The sequence below is a fragment of the Andrographis paniculata genome, unplaced genomic scaffold (assembly GCF_009805555.1).
Source record: "Andrographis paniculata isolate CXL003 unplaced genomic scaffold, ASM980555v1 Contig77END, whole genome shotgun sequence".
Lineage (NCBI taxonomy): Eukaryota > Viridiplantae > Streptophyta > Magnoliopsida > Lamiales > Acanthaceae > Andrographis > Andrographis paniculata.
In genome coordinates, this window is record NW_026137614.1 from 1,620,240 (window position 1) to 1,642,178 (window position 21,939).

A 21,939-nucleotide genomic window follows, 5' to 3' on the forward strand; every position below is an offset into this window, starting at 1 on the left:
CGTTATAAATTATTTGTTATTAGAAAACATATATATTGAATAGTTGTAACATTCTTCCAACTTCATTTCAACACAATCATTTTGAATTCTTCTTCACAAAACGCTTCGAAATTTATCTCTACAACACTCGCTCTAAAATGACCAGGTACGACAAAGAAGATGTTATTATAGATGATATCAAAAAAATGGCTAAAAGAAGAGAATGAAAGTAACAAACAAATTTCCTATGGTTGGACGAAATGGAGAAAAAGGAAGCTGGGAATTCCAAAGATCCCCGTCGGAGGCATATCTAATAAGAATGAAATGAGGGTCATGTTTGGCTTTTTAATGACTATTCTTTTGAAAATCCTATCTATCATCCGGAAATATTCTGGTGTCAAAGGATTTTATTCTATTTAGAAAAAAACAACGGCTATTCGGCAATTAGCATATGGATTCACCAGCTGACCTCTGTGATGAGTACATATGAATTGGTAAGAGCACTACAATAGAGTGTTGGAGTAATTTATGCCAGTCCATAATAGAATTTTATGAGGCATATTATTTACGAACACAAAATTCTGATGATGTCATACGTTACTTCATATACACTCAAAACATCATATATTTCTCGGTTTGTTGGAAAGTATCAATTGCATGAATTGAAAATGGAGAAAATACCTAGTTAGAAGGAAAGAATAGCTCACTCGAGGTTATATAGGATGTCCGATGATTATTTTTTAAGCAGTTGCATCAACGGACCTATGGACATGACATGCTTATTTTAGAGTCACAGAATCTAGTAATGACATCAACGTTCTTTACCAATCTTCGTTATTCAATTATATTTTGCAAGGCCATGGCCCTGTTGTGCAATTTATAGTGAATGATACAAAATATAATCAAGGATATTATCGAGCATATGGTATATATCAGAAGTGGGCGAGATTTGTAAAGAGTCTTGTATATCCAATGGATCTGAAAATAAGTCAGTTCAAACGAATACAAGAGGAAGCAATAAAAGATATAAAGTGAGTGTTTGAAGAACTTCAATTTCATTATGTTATTGTACGTGTTGCAGCTTGATTTTAGAGTAGAGAACAAATAAAAGAAACAATGTATGGATGCATTATATTGCATGATATAATTGTTGAATATGTGAAGGAGATGTAATACATAATTGAAATGCCAACGATGATGATGCAAATTTTATGGATGGAGTGACACGAGGTGTTCACCAAAATTTTTAATTTGACCTTTATCGAACTGCAGAACGTCGTGATCGTGAAGTACAACCCAACTTCGAGCAGATTTTGTAATGTATATTTGGGAGCGTTTTGGAAGCAACAATGAGGACTAATGTTTTAATGAATTTAATAATTTTTAGAAAAGTTAACTTTTAAATTTAATCAATTGTTATTGTCTTCATGCAATAATATTAATTATTAATTTCTAGATATTTTAAAATTTTATATTATCAATAAAAATTGAAAAAAATATAGTACTTTAATTAATTAATAATATAAAGAATAATAAATTGTGTAAATTTTATAATGAGTAAAACAAATATCTAATATGAATGATAAGGTCCACATATTGACATGACGTTGAAAATGGGGTTTAGTGATTGGAAAAAAATTAAGGATTGAGTTTAATGCTGATGTGACATGACCAACAAATAAATAAAGAAGGTTTAATGGTTGGAGATACTTTTATAGTTCGGTTCTATTATCATATCAAATCTCAATATTATTTACTTTTTTGATAAAAATATAATTTTTTCTCACAAAGTATCATATTAAAAATACTATATAAATAAAAATTCAAATCAATATTTTATTGCAAATCAATTTTAAACTACAATCAAACAAAAAAAAAATTATTTTTTTTTCAATTTAAATTATATACAGAGATAGAAAAGTAATTACTCTTGCTCCATCTCTAAAACCATATTTATATATTTTAGGGTTTAGGGTTTAGGGGGTTGGATTTATGACCGTGAAATCATGGGTTCAAACCTCGGACGCCTCAGGTCACCTGTCATACATGGTTTGCTTAGTGTGACTTACCTGTCAGACCAAGTTTGCAGGGTATTAGGTTCAACCAGAGGTTTACCCAATAGGCACTTTCGGGTCGCGATTGTGGGTTCCCACGTCATAAATATATATATATATATTGAAAACTTATGACATTGTGGTGTGGTAGTGGATTCGTGACCGCGAGGTTATGGGTTTATCCCTAATTTGCAGGTATTAGGTTCGATCAATTTTTTTTAAAAAAATTGAAGTTAGAATTATTATTTAGTTGAAATTTATGGCTTGATTCGAATTTTCTTGAATTGAAAATTTTGAGATTGTATTTGATTGTAAATTGAATTTATAATAATAATTAGTGGCAAAGCCACATTTGAGAGAGTGGAGTCACAAAACCTAACTTGAATTTATATATATTAATTATTTAATTTATTTTATATTCAAATGACAAACTCGTCAAATTTTATAATTATTCCAAAGAGCCATTTAAATTTTTTAAAGAATAATTACGTATATAATTCAAATAGTAATCTCCTTCACTCTATTCTATTTTGCATTCAAATAGCAATAGACACAAAACATATCTATTGTTGACGATTTCTTCAAATCTTCTTTATTTTGACCGCAACTCTACAAGCCAAACATAAATTTCTTTTTCAATTTTCACTACAAATTATAATGTAATTAAATATTTTTAATGTATAAAAATATGTAAGGAATAATTATAATTTTTATATTTTATTATCAAATTGTGCATCCACTTAAAAAACAGGATCGATCCGCCACTAATGATTATGTATTTGTGCGCGAGTTGAAGTAAAAAAAATTATTTGGTGTGATAAAAAAAAGTTACAGGTGAGAAATTATTTTTATTTACATATTGTACATTTAAGTGAGTCATAGGTAGAGCCACAGAAAAATAATTGTGCGCACACCAGCATTAGGATGTCAAGAATATATATGTTTGTTAATATTGATTGAAAAACGTGCACAAGCCCTAGATGCGGCAACAATTCCTCCACTATCACAATGAAAACCTTACGTGTTTCAATAACCATGCCTTAAAATTCAATATAAAATAATTAGACATGAGGTATGTTTATTCAAATAAGTTGTAACTTTTTACTGTTGAAAGTGAAGCTACATTTATTTCTAGATTTTGGTTGATGTTGCTTGTAGGTGGTCCGAACAACGTATGGATGCAAGTATACAGTTGTGGCCCATTTAACCTCAATTCAAATCTTAATAAGTGATCTATTTTGTTGCGACCCAAATTGATCAATCCGACGAGGACCTAGAAAGAAACACCGAGAACCGTCTTTGGTCCCTAGGTCGGCCTATGTGGAAGGCCACGAAGTTGTAACCAATTATGCTAAGGTGTGGAGAATGAGTGAGGTAGTTAAAGGACTTGATTGAGCTGATTGTAGTAGGGGTTGTGGAAAATAGCAGGGAGACTAGTGACAGGAGATGGTGAATGAGTTGTAAGGGTTGTATTAGTGAATGTAAGAGCTAAGAAATCCTTAACGGGCAAGTGATTGGGATTCATGAAGGCTAGGATTCGCATAAAAACCCTGTGAACTCAATTTGTTCATCTTTGAATTTGATTATCTGGATTGGTACCCTCCATATGTAGGTTATTCACTGTTAACAATTTTTATGTGTCTCGTTTATCTATTTACAATGTGCATGTGTTGTTTGATACTTTAACGAACTATGTAATTCGGGGTGTATTCAAATTTTTATTGGTTACTGTTGGGATTGTTTAATTGTTACTGATCATTTAAAGAATTTGAGACCAACAATTGGTATCAGAGTGGGTTTCTGGCGTTTCTATGGATTGATCCATAGTAATGGCAGCAAAAAGAAGATAGTTTGATCTCAAAGCCACTATTACTAGATGAAGAAAACTACTAATATTGGAAGATGAAGATGAAATACTTCATCATGTAGATCAGTGAAGAGGCTTGGGGATTCAGTGATGGATGAATGGTCTCCTACACAGAAAGCCATCATGCTTGAGCGAACGGAAAAATGAGGAGTGATCAAATTCTAACCACAATGGTAAAGAATCCTAGGACACAATATAATCCAAAGGAAATGATACAATGTAATGCTCTCAATGCTATCATCAATGGAGTTGATCGGTCTGTTTCAGATCATATCAATATGTACTACCGCAAAGGTTGTATAGGATGTTTTTCTTGCCACATTTGAAGGAGCTAACAATGTGAGGTTATCCAAATTCCAAATGGTTATGAATTCGATAATCTACTTATGAAATAAAGATGAATCAATTTGATTATGCAATAGATTTAAAGTTGTTGTGGATCAAGCTCATATGTTAGGGCTAGTGTATAATGCGAACTATCTCAGAAAATTTTCTTCAAATGGAAGATTGAATTTACCTTTAAGGATGCAATTTCAAGGAGATGCATCGAAAAATTTATAGCATCAAAGAAACCTATAATTCCAAATGACATAATATACTATGGGTGCAGTGGTTATAGACTTATGGGTACATTTGATTTAAGTGTGCAATGGCAAAAAAGAATAATAAGAAAGCTATGAGAATTACTTGGAGCGATGAAGAAACCGAACCTCATAAGTCTTCTCAAGAAAAATAGGAAGAAAACGAGGAAGACAAAGTGGTTTTATTCACTGTGCAAGACATAAGAAATTTAAAGAAAATGATATGCTAATATTACATAAATGAGTTGTCATTGAAAAGTATGAAATGATTCTTGCCGAGCAAAAGGTATTTAATTCTCAAAATGAAAACTCAGAGCATATATGAGCCGGTTCGAAATGAAGAATGAAACGCTGATCTAAGTTAATGAAAAGCTCACTACTAAGATGATGACTTAATGAATAATATGAGCAGTAAGAGAAAATCCACAAGCCGAAAAGTGAAAATAAGAAGCTATTGGATTTAAAATAGTTGTCGCTTTGTAAAAGAAAAGTAGAAACTTGATAAAGTATTGAACCTAGAAAAATCATATGACAATCACAATAGAATAATACGCTACACTCGTAGCACTTGAACATCTTGAACTACCTTCATTAACAATGGAATTCTCACATAACTATTTTTACATGGTATTTTTGAGAATCTGAGTTTGAAATCAAAAGAGCATGAAAAAGCAAAAAAAAGTTTGAAGAAGGCAACAACCAACATGTGTGTATTGCAAACTACCACGATAGCGCGATCAAAGTGTGATTGGATTGTTCAAGGAGAATGTACTAGCCCTCAAAAGCCTTGAAGAACAAAATAATAGTAAATTATAGTAAACACCAAAAAGAAAACAAACAACATGTTTCATTACCTTATCATCTCAAAACGTAGGAAAACAAAATAATAGTAAATTATAGTAAACACCAAAAAGAAAACAAACAACATGTTTCATTACCTTATCATCTCAAAACGTAGGAAAAGGTAAAAACATAGTATTTCGATGACAAATATTCAAGATACATGATACATCATAAGGAAATTCTCTCATATTATTACGATGGAGAGTGGGGACATATGTTATGTTTGAAGATGATAAATGAAAATTTTCAAGCTATAGAGAACTAAAATTTGATGGACTATTGAAATTTATGGAATGTTTGGTATAGAGAAATAGGAACAGATAGATTGAAATATCTCAATTTTTCTTATTCAATTAAGACAAAAAATTAAAAGTTGAGAAATAAATTATTTCTTATTTCTTAATTTCATTTCTATCATGTATGCAAAAAAAGGAGAAAAATGAAATAGCAATAGTTCAGTATATTTATTTATTTTACTTCTTTTACATTTAACTTCTACGATTTAATTTGTATTTATTTGTTATTTTTTTAATATTATTTATTATTTTATAATTTTTATATTATACAAATCTCATGAAATATCATATTTAATTTATTATTAAAACAAATTATCAAATTAAAAATATAACTAAAAAATACAATGATATTTTTTTTTATCTAATTTATTACTTTTTAGTAAGTGATTTTCTTTCTCTTTGTTTTTTTTTTTTTTTTTTTTTTGATATAGAGTATTATTTTTTATGCTTTTTATTTTTTATTTTTTTCAACTTAATTCTCTATTTTACAAAACAATATAACATCATTATATATTCAATTCGTTTTCTCTACAATTTCATTTTCTACTATCAATTTTTTTTGTATGTCCACAAAACAAAATAAAATAAAATAAAAATACATTTCATTAAGAAAAAATTAAAAAATTAAAAAAAACAATCTTGTATATTAGTACTTCATTAAAAACTCTTGTCGAATTCAAATAACCATACAGAGAGAATATTTGTTGTGTTTTTTTGTATTTTAATCGTTTTTTACTATTCATATTTTTTTTCCTCTAAAAATATTATATCAAATAATTACTTTTGTTATATTATATTACAAATTTATTTTATATTCAAAATATATCATCCCCAATTTATATTACATTAATCCTCAATTTATATTACATTAAATAACTAATTCAAAATCCAAACCCATAGACAAACACACCCTATATTTTCTCAAAAAATATCACATTATGTTTTCTAACAAGACAAACACACCCTATATTTTCTCAAAAAATATCACATTATGTTTTCTAACAAGACAAACACACCCTATATTTTCTCAAAAAATATCACATTATTTTTTCTAACAAAAATCAAATTGTACTGCTGTTACACAATCTCAACCGAATATCCAAACCAAACTAAAAAGATCATTAAAAACAAAGATAATAATCCCGCAAAGATTCAATCATTGAAACAATCATTCTTGGTGAGGATGCGCAACCGCATTCAACCACTTCTTTACAAGCATAAAATGAATGAACATAATTATGTGTATTAAATATATATATATATATATATTGATTACAATGTGACAAAATAGATCAATCCTTTTTTCTTACTCAAGAACTCCTTTCAGAGGTGTCCTAATAACTATCTAGAGGTGGAAGGGAGCAGGGGGATGACCTTGCCGGGAAAGCTGTCGATTTCTGCAGCCATTTCCTCTGTTTCTCGTCTGCAAAGCATAGCACAGACTCCTCACACGTTTGTTGGGCGCTGGGAGGGCGGACTGGCTCGAACGTCTGTAATTTTGAGTATTCAGTGATCAAATGGTACATGTAGTCATATACACGTGCCATGTTCAAGCTTTCCATGTAATCCTGAGCAGCTTTTCCGATCGCCTCTGCCTGTTTGTGAAAATATCGTTATATTATCACCATTGAAGTATACATATATATATATATATATAAAAATGTTGAAACAAAAGAGGAACACTCGTGCGTGTACCTCAGATGGGTGTGAGTTGCCCCAGTTGACTGTATTTTTTATTGCAGGGCACATCTCCTCTTTAGGAATTGGCCAGAAGTTCTTGTGTGGGATCAGGCCGCGGCTGAAGAAATCTTGGTATTGGGGTGTTATGATCAACGGCATGCACCCACAAGACAATATGTACTTCAAGCTCACCGACCAAGCATATCCTTCAGCATATATTTTGTACCTAAAAAATGAAAATTCTTTGTCTAGTTGAAACCAATAAATGTAAGCAAATCCAATTTCGTTTGATAGTGTCATCCCAGTATAAACATAAAGCATTTATCGAACCAAGTGGGGTAGAATGAACTAATCACTCACCGATAATCACATTGCTTGGATAGTTTAGACTCCCTAAAGCCTTCTCTTGCTTCTGCTAACCAGTCCTATTCACAAACCGGGATTAAGGGCTTTGAAATTGAAAATACACACATTAACATGTACGTACGTACTATTGTTCGGTTATACTCTTAGTGTTTTACTTACAACATACACATGCCATGGATTCTTAGTGGAAATTAGAATGCAATAACAATGGATTCAAGATTTAGCAGAGCTCGAACCTGACGCAGAATAAGTGCATTCCATTGTTCAGTATTGTTACACTCAAGCAATGCTGTACGGACTGGAGAGACAACATCAGGATTCCCTTTCCAGAAAGCTACAGGGAACTTGTTTGCCCAGCTCCGGCGCTTTGAACCTTTCTTGATCTTTCGAAATTCTTCATCCCAAGGCCGTATGTTTATCTCTGACCTGTCTTGAGAAGAAAATTTTAAATAATTGGTAAAATGTGAGGTGCACACACTCCAAGTGTAGTTGTTTTGTGTTGTAGTTGCCCTCTACATCAATTATTTCTTCCTAATCCAATGCTAAAAAGTTGGATAATGCATACTGAAAGTGATGATAGCATATCTTACCATCCCCAGAACGACCAATCCGGGAAGGGAATATCAAAGTGCTCAGAGGTTGTGCAGTATCTAAAGAGGGGGATCGGCATCACAGCATGCTCTGTCACGTTCATCGTAGGTTTGTCCATGCAATCAAACATCAAATCAACATTAGGGATCCTCCCGGGATAACGTCTCAGCAGCTGCAGAAATCCCCACACTGTAAACATTGCCCTGCTTTGGACACACTGGTAGTACAAATCCACATACAAGTTGCCATCAATTATCACAACCCGGAAAGCAGCATACTTCTTCGCCTCCATCAAATGGGCCAGGGTAATCTTGGACTCTGACCACGGCTCCAGGTCACGGTGTATGTTTTTGAACACATCAGGGCACTTGCCAGAAGAAGTCGACTCCTGGACCTTCGGCTGAGCAACATGGCGAGGAGATGGCCCCCGGCAGCTGAGGTAATTGCACCAAAGGATCTTGGAAGCCTTAGAGTACTTGGATTCATCTTCGAAGGATTTCGAAGGGAAAATATGCCATGGAGTTGGTTCCAAGTTATGGCCTACTATCGTCTTGCTTTGCGAGACAAGGTTGTCCAACTGCAGATATATATCAGATTAAACATCGCGGTGAAGGATTATTTTATTCAATCTATGACACATATTTAATCCATATGATAAATGATCGATCAATCGATCGATCTTCCTCCCCGAAATATCACAGTGCAGTCTTTACTACAAACCATTTCATCGCAAACTATTCTACGCTATTTAATCTAAATCCAACACGACATCATCGATTGTCCGATGAGATAAAAACAAACAGAGAGCTCGATTACACAAAACAGAGAGACGGAGAGTGAGGCGACAAAATTAGGGTAAAAAAATTCCAAATAAAACTAAAATTACGCGCAACACAAATAAGTGAAATCTCACTCGATCAGTCAGCCTCCGTTCAATCGATTCAAAGAGTACCAAAATTCCACCCGCATCGTTTAAAATGGTTCTAAATTGCCTATCGATCAGAAAGCGCCATAATCACAAGAACAGAAAAAAGTGATTAATTACCTCAAAGATCAGGACGATGGTGCAGCAACATAACGCGATCGGAACGATGAGACGGGGCAGAAAGAAAGCGGCGGGGCGAGGGTGGGAATGAGAATGGGAATGGGAGTGGCGAGTGGATGTGAAGAGTCCCATTGATGAAGTAGAGAGAGAAAAAGTGAGACATAATGAGGGGGGGTAGAGTGAAAGGAAATTAGGGTTATGAGTAGTTTTCCATCAGTAGTCTCCACATGGACGTCCCTCCACCATTTTCTCTCTCCCGAAACCAATACCCCATCGACATGCTTCGCCCAGCTTTCTCTGTGCCGTCCTTTGCCTTCAATCATTTCTGTGGCACCCCTTCCACCGTTTCCTTATCTTACGCTTCTCAACCTTTACTATTATTATTATTATATTATATTATTATTATTATTATAGCGTTATTATTGTTGAAATTGTTATTTTATGGGCAACTTTTAATAAAATTTATATTTCTTACCAAGTAAATTCTTATTTACTTTGTAAATAAAAGTAAATATCTAACTTTTCACTATTTACTTTTATAATTTTTTTCCTTTTTATTTTTTACTTATTTAAAAAATCATAATACTCTTATTTATTTTCATTAACTCTTTTAATCATCTTCGGAATCTCATACAATTGATTTTTAATTTTATTTTAAATTTATAATGGTGAAGAAAATAAAACCAATTAATAATAAAATCAATTGCCATAAATTTAAAGTAGCACCGGCGACAGAAACAACAATTAAAACTACCACAATATCTGATAATAAAAATTTTCATAGAACTAGAATATGTAATATCTAAATTATACAAATATGTTTATTTATAAATTTCATGGTGTTAGTTTTTTTTTTTTTTAACCTAATTGTTAGATTATTTATTTTGGTTACGTAATAAATAACTAAATTTTATAACAATGTAACTATTGTCTTTTTAATTTATTGGGAGTATTGTATTTTATTTGTTATCGGTATTTGTGATATTTAACTCATTATGTTTTGATTAGAAAAATACAAATTTTTTTTTTTATTTTAGAAAACATGTGTTCTTTCTCATATGAAAAATACAAAAAGTATCATAACTTCATTTCAATTCAATGAAATTCATCATTGCGGTGGTATTTTTGTTAGACAACCTTTTATAATTTTATCTGTGTTTATTATCGATATAAACTTATAAATTTTAGTTCATCTATTAAATTTATGGGACAATAGTAAAAGATAATAATCAAGTTATCAATAATATATTTGAAGTAAAAAATATGTGGTGTTCAATCTTAAAAGCATCTCTCACAATAAATCATTTGATTCAATTCAAATATGAAAATAATTCTTAAAAATTACCTGATACACTTAAATCACAATGAAATATTTATAAAAAATATTGATTTCAACGGAATAAAATTTGTGTAAGATGAAAAATAGATATTTCAAATATAAGTATTTATTGTTTTACAATACAATATTAACTTTCAATTCGAAAAACATAAAACTTTATTTTAAAAAGAATGTTTTTCTAATATGAAAAATACAAACGAGATTATAAAAGTATTGAATGTTCAACGATAGAGTATTAAAAATAAATTCAAAAAGTACAGTATTTTATTTTAAAAAGTATCTTTTTCACATATGAGAAGTAATTATGACACCATAATCTTTTTTTCAGCTTGATGCAATTTATCATTGCAATGTTATATTTTTTGACGCAATCCATATAATTTTATTTGTGTTTACTGTCGATGTTGCTTACAAATTTCATTAATCAATTGAGATTTATTGTACAATAGTAGAATATAAGAATAAGTAAACACTAATATCTTTGAAGTAAAAAATATGTTGTGTTCAATCTTTAAAGTATGGTCCGACAATAAGTCAATTGATTTGATACAATAATGAGTAAAATTCTTAAAAAATAACGGCAATACTTAAATCGGAATACAATATATCTATAAAAAATATTGGTTTCGACCAACTAAAATTCATGTAAGACGAAAATATTTATTTCAAATACTTTATAAAAGTACTGGTTGTTCAACAATAAAGTACTAAAAATAATTCGAAAAGTACATAACTTTGTTTTAAAAGATATATTTTTCATTATAACTCTTGTAATTCAAAATGCCTTTTCGACTCGATATAATTCACCATTGTTGTAGTATGCTTTTCAACACAACTCTTATAATTTTATTTGCATTTATTTTCGTTATAAGCTTACAAATTTTAATTTATCCATGAGGTTTATTGCACATAAATAACAAAATATAAAAATCAAGTTAACACTATATTTTTTAAGTAAAAAATATTTGGTGCTCAAACTTGGAAGTATCACATGACAATAATAATAATAATTCTTAAAATAATAATAACAACGCTTAATTCACAATGCAAAATAGTTATAGAAAATATTGGTCTCAATTGACTAAAGTTCGTGTAAGGCAAAAAATAAGTATTTCAAACATGTACCGCCTATTCACCAATAAAGTATAAAAAGTAAATTCGAAAAACACAAAATTTTGTATTAACAAGTACCCTTCTGTCCCAGATAATTTGTTCTTATTTTTTATTTTCGTATTCCCACATAATTTGTCTTTTCTATTTTTGGAAATATAATTATACACTTTAATCACATTTTAAATTTTAAATTTTATAAGTTTTTAATTTTAATTAAACTATTTGATTATCTTAATCTTAGTCTATAATTATTTTTACTAATACACTTTTTAATTACTTATTAATTATATTTTACTTAAATTCTCGTATTTACAGTAATACACCCAAGTTACATGAGACTGAGGGAGTACGTTTTTCGTATTAGACTACAAATGACAACATCACCTCCGTTCAACTCGATGCAATTCACCGTTGCGATGATATATACTTCCGACATAATATTTGTAAATTGATTTGCATTTATTCTCAATATAAATTTAAAAATTTTAATTCATCCCTAGGGTCACATCAGTAGTAGAAGATAAGAATAGAGTGAATACTAATATTTTAAAGTGGGTGTGTGGTGATCCATGTTGAAATCGTCATTCGAAAATAAATCATTTGATTCGATACAATATTGATGAAAATTCTTAAAAAAATAAAGGCAATATTTAAATCATAATGTAAAATATTTATAAAAAAAATTGTTTCAACCGACTAAAGTTTGTATAAGACAAAAAATAAGTATCACAAACACCTTGTAGAAGTATTAGATGCTCTACAAGAAAGTATTAAAAATGAATTTGAAAAGTACGTAATTTTGTTTTAAAAAATATATTTTTCTCATATGAGAAATACAAATATCATAACCTCATTTCGATTTGATGCAATTTATGGTTGTGATTATATATATTTTTTGACATAGCTCTTGTAAGTTTATTTGCGTTTATAGAAAATGCAAATATAACTAATACTCTCAAAACTAAAATTAAGTTTTTTACATAAATGTCAAACATAAATCAACAGTCACTTTTGGTGTTGGTTCAATTTCGATGTGTGATGTTTGTGGGCGATTGTGGTTATGGTGGTTGGTGTTGGTGTTGGTGCTTACATCGTTGGTGGTTGGGGGAGATTTGTTATCGGTTGTCATTTGAAATTAATGCTAAATTAGTTGAGAGAAAATTTTTGAAAACATTAAACTTGTATTTTCATCGGTCGTCGATGAATATTGATACACGCACACAATAAAATTAACAAGATGCAACCACATTGATGAACAAAAGCTTTCTTAGGAAAAATACAATTAATTAAATACGCAGAAGTTCTACTCATTTTTAACTTCAAAAAAAAAAAAAAAAAAAAAAAACTGTTTCTTCCACTATGATAAAAGCTAACTTATTATCTCCACGATATTTAAACTGCAACATCATATTTATCTCCTAAAATAAATACTCCCTCCGTCCCAGAAGAAATGTCTTGTTGGGAGTTGGCACGAAAATTAAGGAATAATAGTATTTAATTGAAAGTGTGTATAAAATAGGATATAAAAGACTATAATGCCCTTGCTTTTTGAAGAATTTAAAAAATAGATTAGAGTAATAATTAGGGGTAGTTTGGAAAAGTAGGAATAATTTTGTTATAAAGTAGGGACCACAGTTACTAAATAAGGAGACAAGACAATTGTTTTGGGACGGACGAAAATGGAAAAACAAGACAACTCTTTTAGGATGGAGGGAGTATAAAAGAAATTACTATCTTGGTTTAATTTCCAACATTGCTTCCCTTAAACCAAGCTCCTCAAAGTTAAACATTCCCAGCATCTTCTCCAACTTCACAAATGTTTCCATCTTCAACGGCTTCGTGAAAATATCTACCACCTGCTCTCTAGATTTGCAAAATTCTAACACAATCTTCCCTTCACGAACTAGCTCACGAATAAAATGATATTTAATATCAATGTGTTTGCTACGACCATGAAATACCGGATTTTTGGATATCTCAATTGCTGACTTGCTATCATAGTAAATTTTTGTTGGGTTGATTTGATTCTGTTGTAACACACTTAAAACACTCCTCAACCATACAACTTGAGTGGCACTATTTGCTACTGCTATATACTCGGCTTCAACAGTAGACAAAGCTACCACATGTTTCTTTGAACTCCAAGAAAATACACCTGAGCCAATGAAAAAAGCATATCCAGAAGTACTCTTTCTTTCAACTGTATCACCTCCCCAATCACTGGCAGTGTAACCATATAACTCAACTTCGTTGTCTCCAGAATAAAAAATTCCATCTGTGCGTGTACCTCCAATATATCTCAAGATCCTTTTAGTTGTCTGCAAGTGTGACTGCCTTGGATTTTCCATCAATCGACTAACCAGTCCAACAGCAAAAGTAATATCTGGTCTGGTAGCTGTCAAGTACCTTAGACTTCCAACCAAACTCTTCAAATATGTGGGATTCACAAAACCACCCGAACCTTCTTTTGTTAGCTTCAGGTTCTCTTCAATGGGGGTCCAAACCGGCTTAGCAACATCCATCTTGAAAAAAAAATATCAGTGGCATATTTCTTTTGAGAAATGAAAATACCATAATCAGATTGGAAAATTTCAAGTCCTAGGAAATATGACATCAACCCCAAATCATTCATTTCAAATTCTTTGATCATAGCCTCCCTAAAATCACAAATCATCTTTGAGTTATTTCTTGTAAAAATCAAATCATCGACATATAACCACACAAAAATAATGTCATTCTTAGAAGAGCACTTCTTGTACAATGTGTGTTCATATGGGCATCATTGAAATCCTCGATCAAGAAAGTATGAATCAATTCTAGAATAACACGCCCTTGGAGCTTGTTTTAAACCGTATAAGGCTCTTTTCAACTTATACACCTTATGCTCCTCGCCTTTTCGAATAAATCCTAGGGGCTGCTCTACATACACTTCTTCATTGAGCGGCCCATTCAAAAAAACGAATTTGACATCCATTTGATGAATTTTCCAATTTTTTTACGTTGCAGAAGGTCTTCGAAAGAATGTTAATGAGGACCACAAGACAAGAGATAACTAGGCATTATCATAGATTCATCAGGAAGTTGACATATCAATTTTTGATAAAATAGCTATGACAGACACTGCAAAAGAGGCATGGGACATTCTGGAGAAGATATATAAAGGAATTGATAGAGTGCAACAAAATAATTTGATGATGTTGAAACGGAAATTTGAATTGATGATGATGGACAAATCTGAATCAATTGATTTTTATTTCTCTCGTTTGTCGGATCTGAGGAATAAGGTGGCGGTGAATGATTATGTGCTTACTGTCAAGGCATTTATTGAGAAAGTTCTTAATACTTTTACCTCTGAAATTTGATCATGTGGTAACAGTGATTCATGAAACAAAAGATTTGGAGAACTTGAGTATTGAAGATTTGTAGGGATCTCTAATTGTACATGAATAGAGAATTAATGGAAAGTCTAAGGATACCGCAGAAAAAGATGTGGAGAAGGCATTGCAGTCATAATTAAATTTAGGGGATAACCGTTATGGGAAGGAGTCGGTTGAATGGAGCCAGAGGCAGTCTGGGCACAATAATTGGCGTGGCAACAATAATAATAGAGGTGGACGAAAAAATATTTTCAAAGGCAGAGGAGTAAATTCTGGACGTGGTCGAGGTAACTGTTATAACTTTAGAGGTGGTTCTTACAGAGGACGTGGTAATTTTGGTCGAGAAAATTATGGTCAGCCTAATTTTTCACACTATTACCTTGGAAAAAAAAAATTCAATGTTATACTTGTGGAAAATTTGGCCATAAAAAATCAGAATGTTGGTTTTATAATTCAAATAGAAATTTGCAGGCAAAGTTTGTAGTTGATCCTGCACAGGAGCACGGTGAAGCATCAAAAACATTACTCTTGGCATGTAATGTTGTCCATATTGGTGATGAAAATAAACGGTTTTTGGATACTAGATGCAGCAATCACATGTCCGGAGAAAAGGGATTATTTTTTGAACTTGATGAGTCATTTCGAGGTGAAGTTAAATTTGGAAATAATTCTATTTTTTCTGTACAAGGAAAAAGGAGAATTCCCATCAAATTGAAGATTGGTGTTGTTGATTTTATTTATGATGTTTATTATATTCTTGGGCTTTATCATAATTTATTAAGTCTGGGCCAATTATCAGAGAAAAAGTATGAAATCCATATTCATAATGGTTGTTGTAGCATTTCTCATAAAAAGTTTGGTTTGATTGCTATAGTACCAATGTCTTCTAATCGTTTATTTTCTCTGTCGTTAAATGCTGGGACAGCTTGTCTGTTGAGTACTATGATTGGTGACAGTAATTGGTTATGACATACGCGATTTGGTCACGTGAATTTTGACATTTTGAAGTTTTTTGCTAGGAAAGGGATAATAAATGGACTGCCTGATATTCAACGTCCTGAGCGTGTTTGTGACACATGTGTTTTGGGGAAACAACATCGAGATTGTTTCCAAACTGGAAAATCTTAGAGGGCTAAGAAGCCACTTGAGTTAATTCACTCAGATTTGTGTTGTGTTAAAACTCCAAATGGTGGTTGTAGCTATTTTATTTCTTTAATTGATGATTTTAGCTGAAAAACATAGGTATATTTTTTGAAACAGAAATAAGAGGCTTGCGGTATTTTTCAAAGTTTCAAGAAGTTTGTTGAGAAGCAAAGCGGCTGCCAGGTAAAAAATTTGAGAATAGATAGGGGTCGGGAATATTTGGTCTGTGATGATTTTCTCGTGAAGCATGGTATCCAACATCAACTCACTACCAGATACACACCACAACAAAATGGGGTTGCGGAAAGAAAGACTTGCACCATTATGGACATGGTTAGGTATATGTTAAAATTAAAGAATATGCCAGAGTCATTTTAGGCCGAAGTGGTAGCATGTGCGGTGTATTTGCTAAATAGGTGCCCTGCTCGTGGTCTTCCAGACAAGACTCTGGAAGAAGCTTGAAGTGGTAGAAAGCCTTTGTTGGACATCTTAAAGTGTTTGGTTGTATTGCATACTCACATGTTCCGGATCAGCTGAGGCAGAAATTGGATGATAAAAGAGTACAGTGTATATTCATTGGCTATAGTGACGTTTCCCGGGCCTATAAGTTATACGATCTAGTAAAGCATAAGGTCATTGTAAGTAGGGATGTGACTTTTGATGAAGAAGTATGGGATTGGTCATCTGCAAATTCAAAATCAGGTGATGTGGTTTTGAATTATGAACCAGATTCTCGTGTAAATAATATTGCAGTATCACCTGATAGTAGCAGTTGACAGGGTGTTGCAGCTACTGACAACAACTCACAAGGTGAGACAGCAAGTCGTCCACAACGACAGCGTCATCTTCCAGTTCGCTTCCAAGATTATGTGATTCAACGTGATGATGCTCTATCTGATAATGAGATTGCTAATGTTGCTTTATTTGCGGATTGTGATCCATTAACTTATCAGGAGGCTGCTAATGATGAGAGATGGGTGAAAGCGATGTGCGAAGAAATTCATGCTATTGAAATGAATAAAACTTGGAACTTTATGTACTTCTTCCAGAGAAGGAAGCTATTTGAGTGAAATGGGTATACAAGACTAAGTTTAAATCTAATGGGGAAGTTGATAACTACAAGGCCAGACTGGTGGTAAAGGGTACAAACAAAAGCCTGAAATTGATTATTTTGAAGTGTTTACACCTGTTGACTTGATACAATTCTTTTGGTGGTTTCATTGGCTGTAAAGGGGTACAAACAAAAGCCTGAAATTAATTGTTTTGTTGCACTCATGCCTCTTTTGCAGTATATGCCATAGCTATTTTACCAAAAATTGATATGTCAACTGCCTGATGAATCTGTGATAATGCCTGGTCATCCCTTTCCTTGTCGTCCTCATTAGCATTTTCTGGAAGACCTTCTGCAACATAACAATGTAATAGACACTCCTTGAGATGGGTTACCATCTGTTTCTACCAAAAATTGAATTATGCCTTGCACTTTAATTTTTAAACATGACACACGGAGATTGAATTGAGATTCGCCATAGCTCTGATACCAATTTGATATAGGCACATAATAAAATTAACTAGATGCAACCACAGGGATGAATAAAAGCTTTCCTAGGAAAAACACAATTAATTAAATACACAGAAGTTCTACTCCTTTTTAATTAAAAAAAAAAAAAAAAACAGTTTCTTCCACTATGATAAAATCTAACTTATTATCTCCATGATATTTAAACTGCAACATCATATTTATCTCCTAAAATAAATATAAAAGAAATTACTAGCTTGGTTTAATTTCCAACAAAAATTTAAAAATCTGTTTTTATTATCGATCATTGGATATAAAAAAAAAATGAATTAGGGCAGAAGAATAATTTGAACAAATAAATTAATTTTAATGGTTGATATGAGTATGATAATAAGGTAAATAAAAAAATATATGAAGAGCATAATAGATATTTTAAAGATAAATTTACAAATAGGGAGTAATTAGAAATGAGAAAAGGAGTTGTTATGAATAAAATTGTATATAGAGATTGAACAAGAAAGTATATTGAGATGTAAGGATTTTAGAAGGATTATCCCTTATTTTTATTATCCCTTCTTCTTATTTTAAATATGTCATTTTCTTTTTCTTTTTCTTAATGAATTAAAAAAGTAATACTCTTTTCGTTCTCTCTTAATGGATATTTTTATTTGTTTCATAATTATTGATATTTTTTTATTTTGGGTAAAATTTACTAAATTGAAACATACTTAATAAATATAAATAAATTTAATTAACTAGGTAATATATGTAAGACCCATTCAAACCCCATTTTATTTCGATTTTTCTTCTCAAAAAATAAATATTTTTATTTATATTTAAAATTCTACATTTTTTATAAAATTAATTTATATTAATTATAAATAAATAAACATATTTTTTATTTACTTGTATTATATAAAATTTTATTTTCTACAAAATAATATCTATATTCATATATTTTTTATTGAGATATAATATTTAATACATATTATAATTTTTTTAATTATATATAGTAAATTTATTTTAAAACTATTAATATTATTAATTACATCAAAAAATAAAAATATATTACCATAATTTACCATTATTAACTAAGACGTCATTACCTTAAATACTGTGTCACTATGAAATGTGTCAATTATGTCGGGACAGAAGAAGTATTATTTTATTGTTTAGTGAAATTATGTAAGATAATTTGATATTTTTACCTTTACAAAGTAGAAATAAAGTAACGATGTTTTGTAATTTGTGTAAAGTAGTTTGTTATTGTATATAAAATATTTTCACTATATTAAGAAAATGATAATTTTGAGTGAGACAAACAAAAATGATAAAAATATTATTTTCTCTATCCCATTAAAATGTTGTCATTTTTCAGTTTTGTCTGTCTCTAAAATAAGGTTACTATTCCCTGATTTAGTAATTGTACTACCTACCTAACATAATAAATATCCTTCCAACTTATAATATATTACACAAATTTCATTACTTTTATATTACACAATATTAATAGGGGTACTTTTGTCTTTTTTAGTATAACTCAATATAATACTAATATTAAACAATCTACGTGCAAAAAGTAAACAACAACATTTCAATGGAATAGAGGGAGTACTTTGACTTGAGACGAAATTAATATTTCTTTCTTTTATCCCATTCGAATATATCTCTATGGACTATGTAGTAGTAATAATAATAATAATAATAATATTTTATTATTTAATGAAAATGTGTAAGATTTTTTAATATTTTTGTTATTTAGCTTTATGTATATAAATAAGGTAGCGGTTATCATGTTTATGATGTTGATTGATTTTCAGCAGTTAGATCATACTTTTGTTTAGTCATAGGGTTATTATTAAAGAAAAGAATGTTAATTTGGTATATTTATATTTACTGACTTATGTATGAATTTTGCTTATTTATTTGTTTGATTTTGCTATTTATATTTTGTGAGCATACACTTATACTATAATGAGCATATTTCAATACACAACAACATATTGTAAAACTAGCATATTATTTTATTTAAAATAACACATTTTTAATTTAGCAGATATTTATATTTAAATAGCATACATTTATACTATAATGAGAAGATTTCAACACACAACAAGCATATTGTAAAACTAGCATATTATTATGTTTAAAATAACATATTTGTAATTTAACACATATTTATATTTAAATATCAAACATTTACCCTATAATGACCACATTTTGGCACATTGCAAATGTTGATATATATATTGTAATATATATATCTATATTTATGGTGTTATATATATTGTAATATATGTATATCTATATTTATGGTAATATATCAATATGTATATATATGATGATGTAACCCTAATTTTAGTTGGAAAACAATATTATTCCGTTAATTTCAACGTGGTATCAGAGCCTCGATTTCACCTCGTATAATCAAATCATACTGCCTGTTTTGTTACCCATCTTTCCGGCGATCCTTGATCAACACCGCCCCACCATCAGATGCGCCATCGTGAGACCGGCCGGCACCCGAAATTTCACGGCGAACGGCGGCGTGTGGCGATCTCACGCGCATGAAGAAGTTTCACCGTCGGACGCCTAGGCGGCGCGTGACGGCGCATGCGGCGGTGGCTGCCGGAGGTTTTTCCGGCATCTTGCTCGGAATTTGATTTTGTCTCTTATGGTATAATTTATATTTCCGTTTGAGCACTATTTTGTGATCGTCTGTTCTTTTGGATTTCAAATTCGATTCGATCCACTGTCCGTGCTTCTGTCGGCTACTTTTGATCCTGCGGTTTCGGCGTTAGATATTATTTGTGGTTTCTTCTTCTCTTTTCATATGGAAAATATGGATGTCCATGTTCTGATTAATATTACTTTATCTGGGGATAGTTATAATTTATGGGCACAATCGATGAAAAGTTTTTTTGATAGGTAGGAAGTTATAGCGGGTTGTTACAAGGGATATAGTTGCTCATATTGCTCCGGTCACTATAGGAGAAGTTGCGCCTACCGCTAAAGCAGTTGAATCATATATTGAAAGATTGGAGGATTGGGACAGTAAGAACCATCAGATACTTACCTGGTTGCGCAACACCTCCACTCCGACGATTCATGTTCAACTTGCTCAATTTGAAACTGCTAAGGTAGCGTGAGATTTCTTGGCAGTTCTCTTCCGTGCTTCTGGTTTGGCGCACTATTATCAACTATGGAGTACACTTCATAATCTGAAATAGGAACCAGGACAATGTATCAACAACTTTCTTGTGCAAGTGCAACCCCTTTGGCATCGGTTGGATCAGGCTGAGATCATTCCAGATCATCTTCACCTCATTCAGGTCTTAATGGCTTTGCGTCCAGAGTATGAGGCAGTTTGTGCCTCATTGTTACATCGGCACCCACTTCCTACATTAGATGCAGCTATTCAGGAGATTCTTTTTGAGGAAACACGTATTCACCTCGCCAAAGCTCCTTCGCTTGATTATGCTCTTGTAGTCATCGCCTGACCACCTACTCAGAGTCGTCAACTCCGCTGTAAATGATATCAGTCTTCTGATCACGACTTTGGTCACCGCCCCAAAGTGGAGTGCCACTACTGTCACGTTTTAAGCCATACTATACAGTATTGCCCTACTAGGTCGTCTCGCTCTGGCAACAGTAAATTCAAGCCTCGGCATGTTCGTGGACCTCCTCAGTCTAGTATCTCATTTGTCACAGGCTCTGCCATGCCTGCGGCTGCACCTCCTACGATTCAGGACTTGGAGGCTCTCTTTAAACAGGTTCTATCTTCCAATACCCCCATGTCTACCATATCTGGTACCTCGCATTCGTATTTTGATTCCGCCTGAAGTAATCATATGACCTCTGATATACGTCTTATGACCTCTACATCCACCGCACCATCTTTACCTCATATTTTTACCGCAAATGGTACCCATATATGCATCACCCATATTGGACGCACATCCACCTCATCTTTATCCCTCCCTGACACCTATTGTAGTCCTCAATTAACCTTGAATCTGATCTCAGTTGGTAAATTAGTTTATCAAGGTCTCACAGTGATTTTCTCTTCTTCTGGTGTGCAAGTTCAGGATGTGCAAACCGAGAGGACTCTCGGGAAGGGCCAAAAGACGGGCCGTTTATTTGAGC

At 31.8% G+C, this 21,939-nt stretch overlaps 1 protein-coding gene across 1 annotated transcript; it reads right to left on the reverse strand.

Annotated features, from left to right (window-relative positions):
* Window positions 1–6,741: 6,741 nt before the first annotated feature.
* On the reverse strand, window positions 6,742–9,627 carry LOC127239201 (uncharacterized). The gene is made up of 6 exons (XM_051257235.1): window positions 9,303–9,627; window positions 8,257–8,834; window positions 7,903–8,092; window positions 7,661–7,725; window positions 7,316–7,526; window positions 6,742–7,215 (listed from the first exon to the last, which is right to left on the reverse strand). Exons 1-6 carry the CDS (start codon window positions 9,432–9,434, stop codon window positions 6,955–6,957), a joined length of 1,437 nt encoding a protein of 478 aa, XP_051113192.1. The 5' UTR covers window positions 9,435–9,627; the 3' UTR covers window positions 6,742–6,954.
* Between the last annotated feature and the right edge of the window lie 12,312 nt (window positions 9,628–21,939).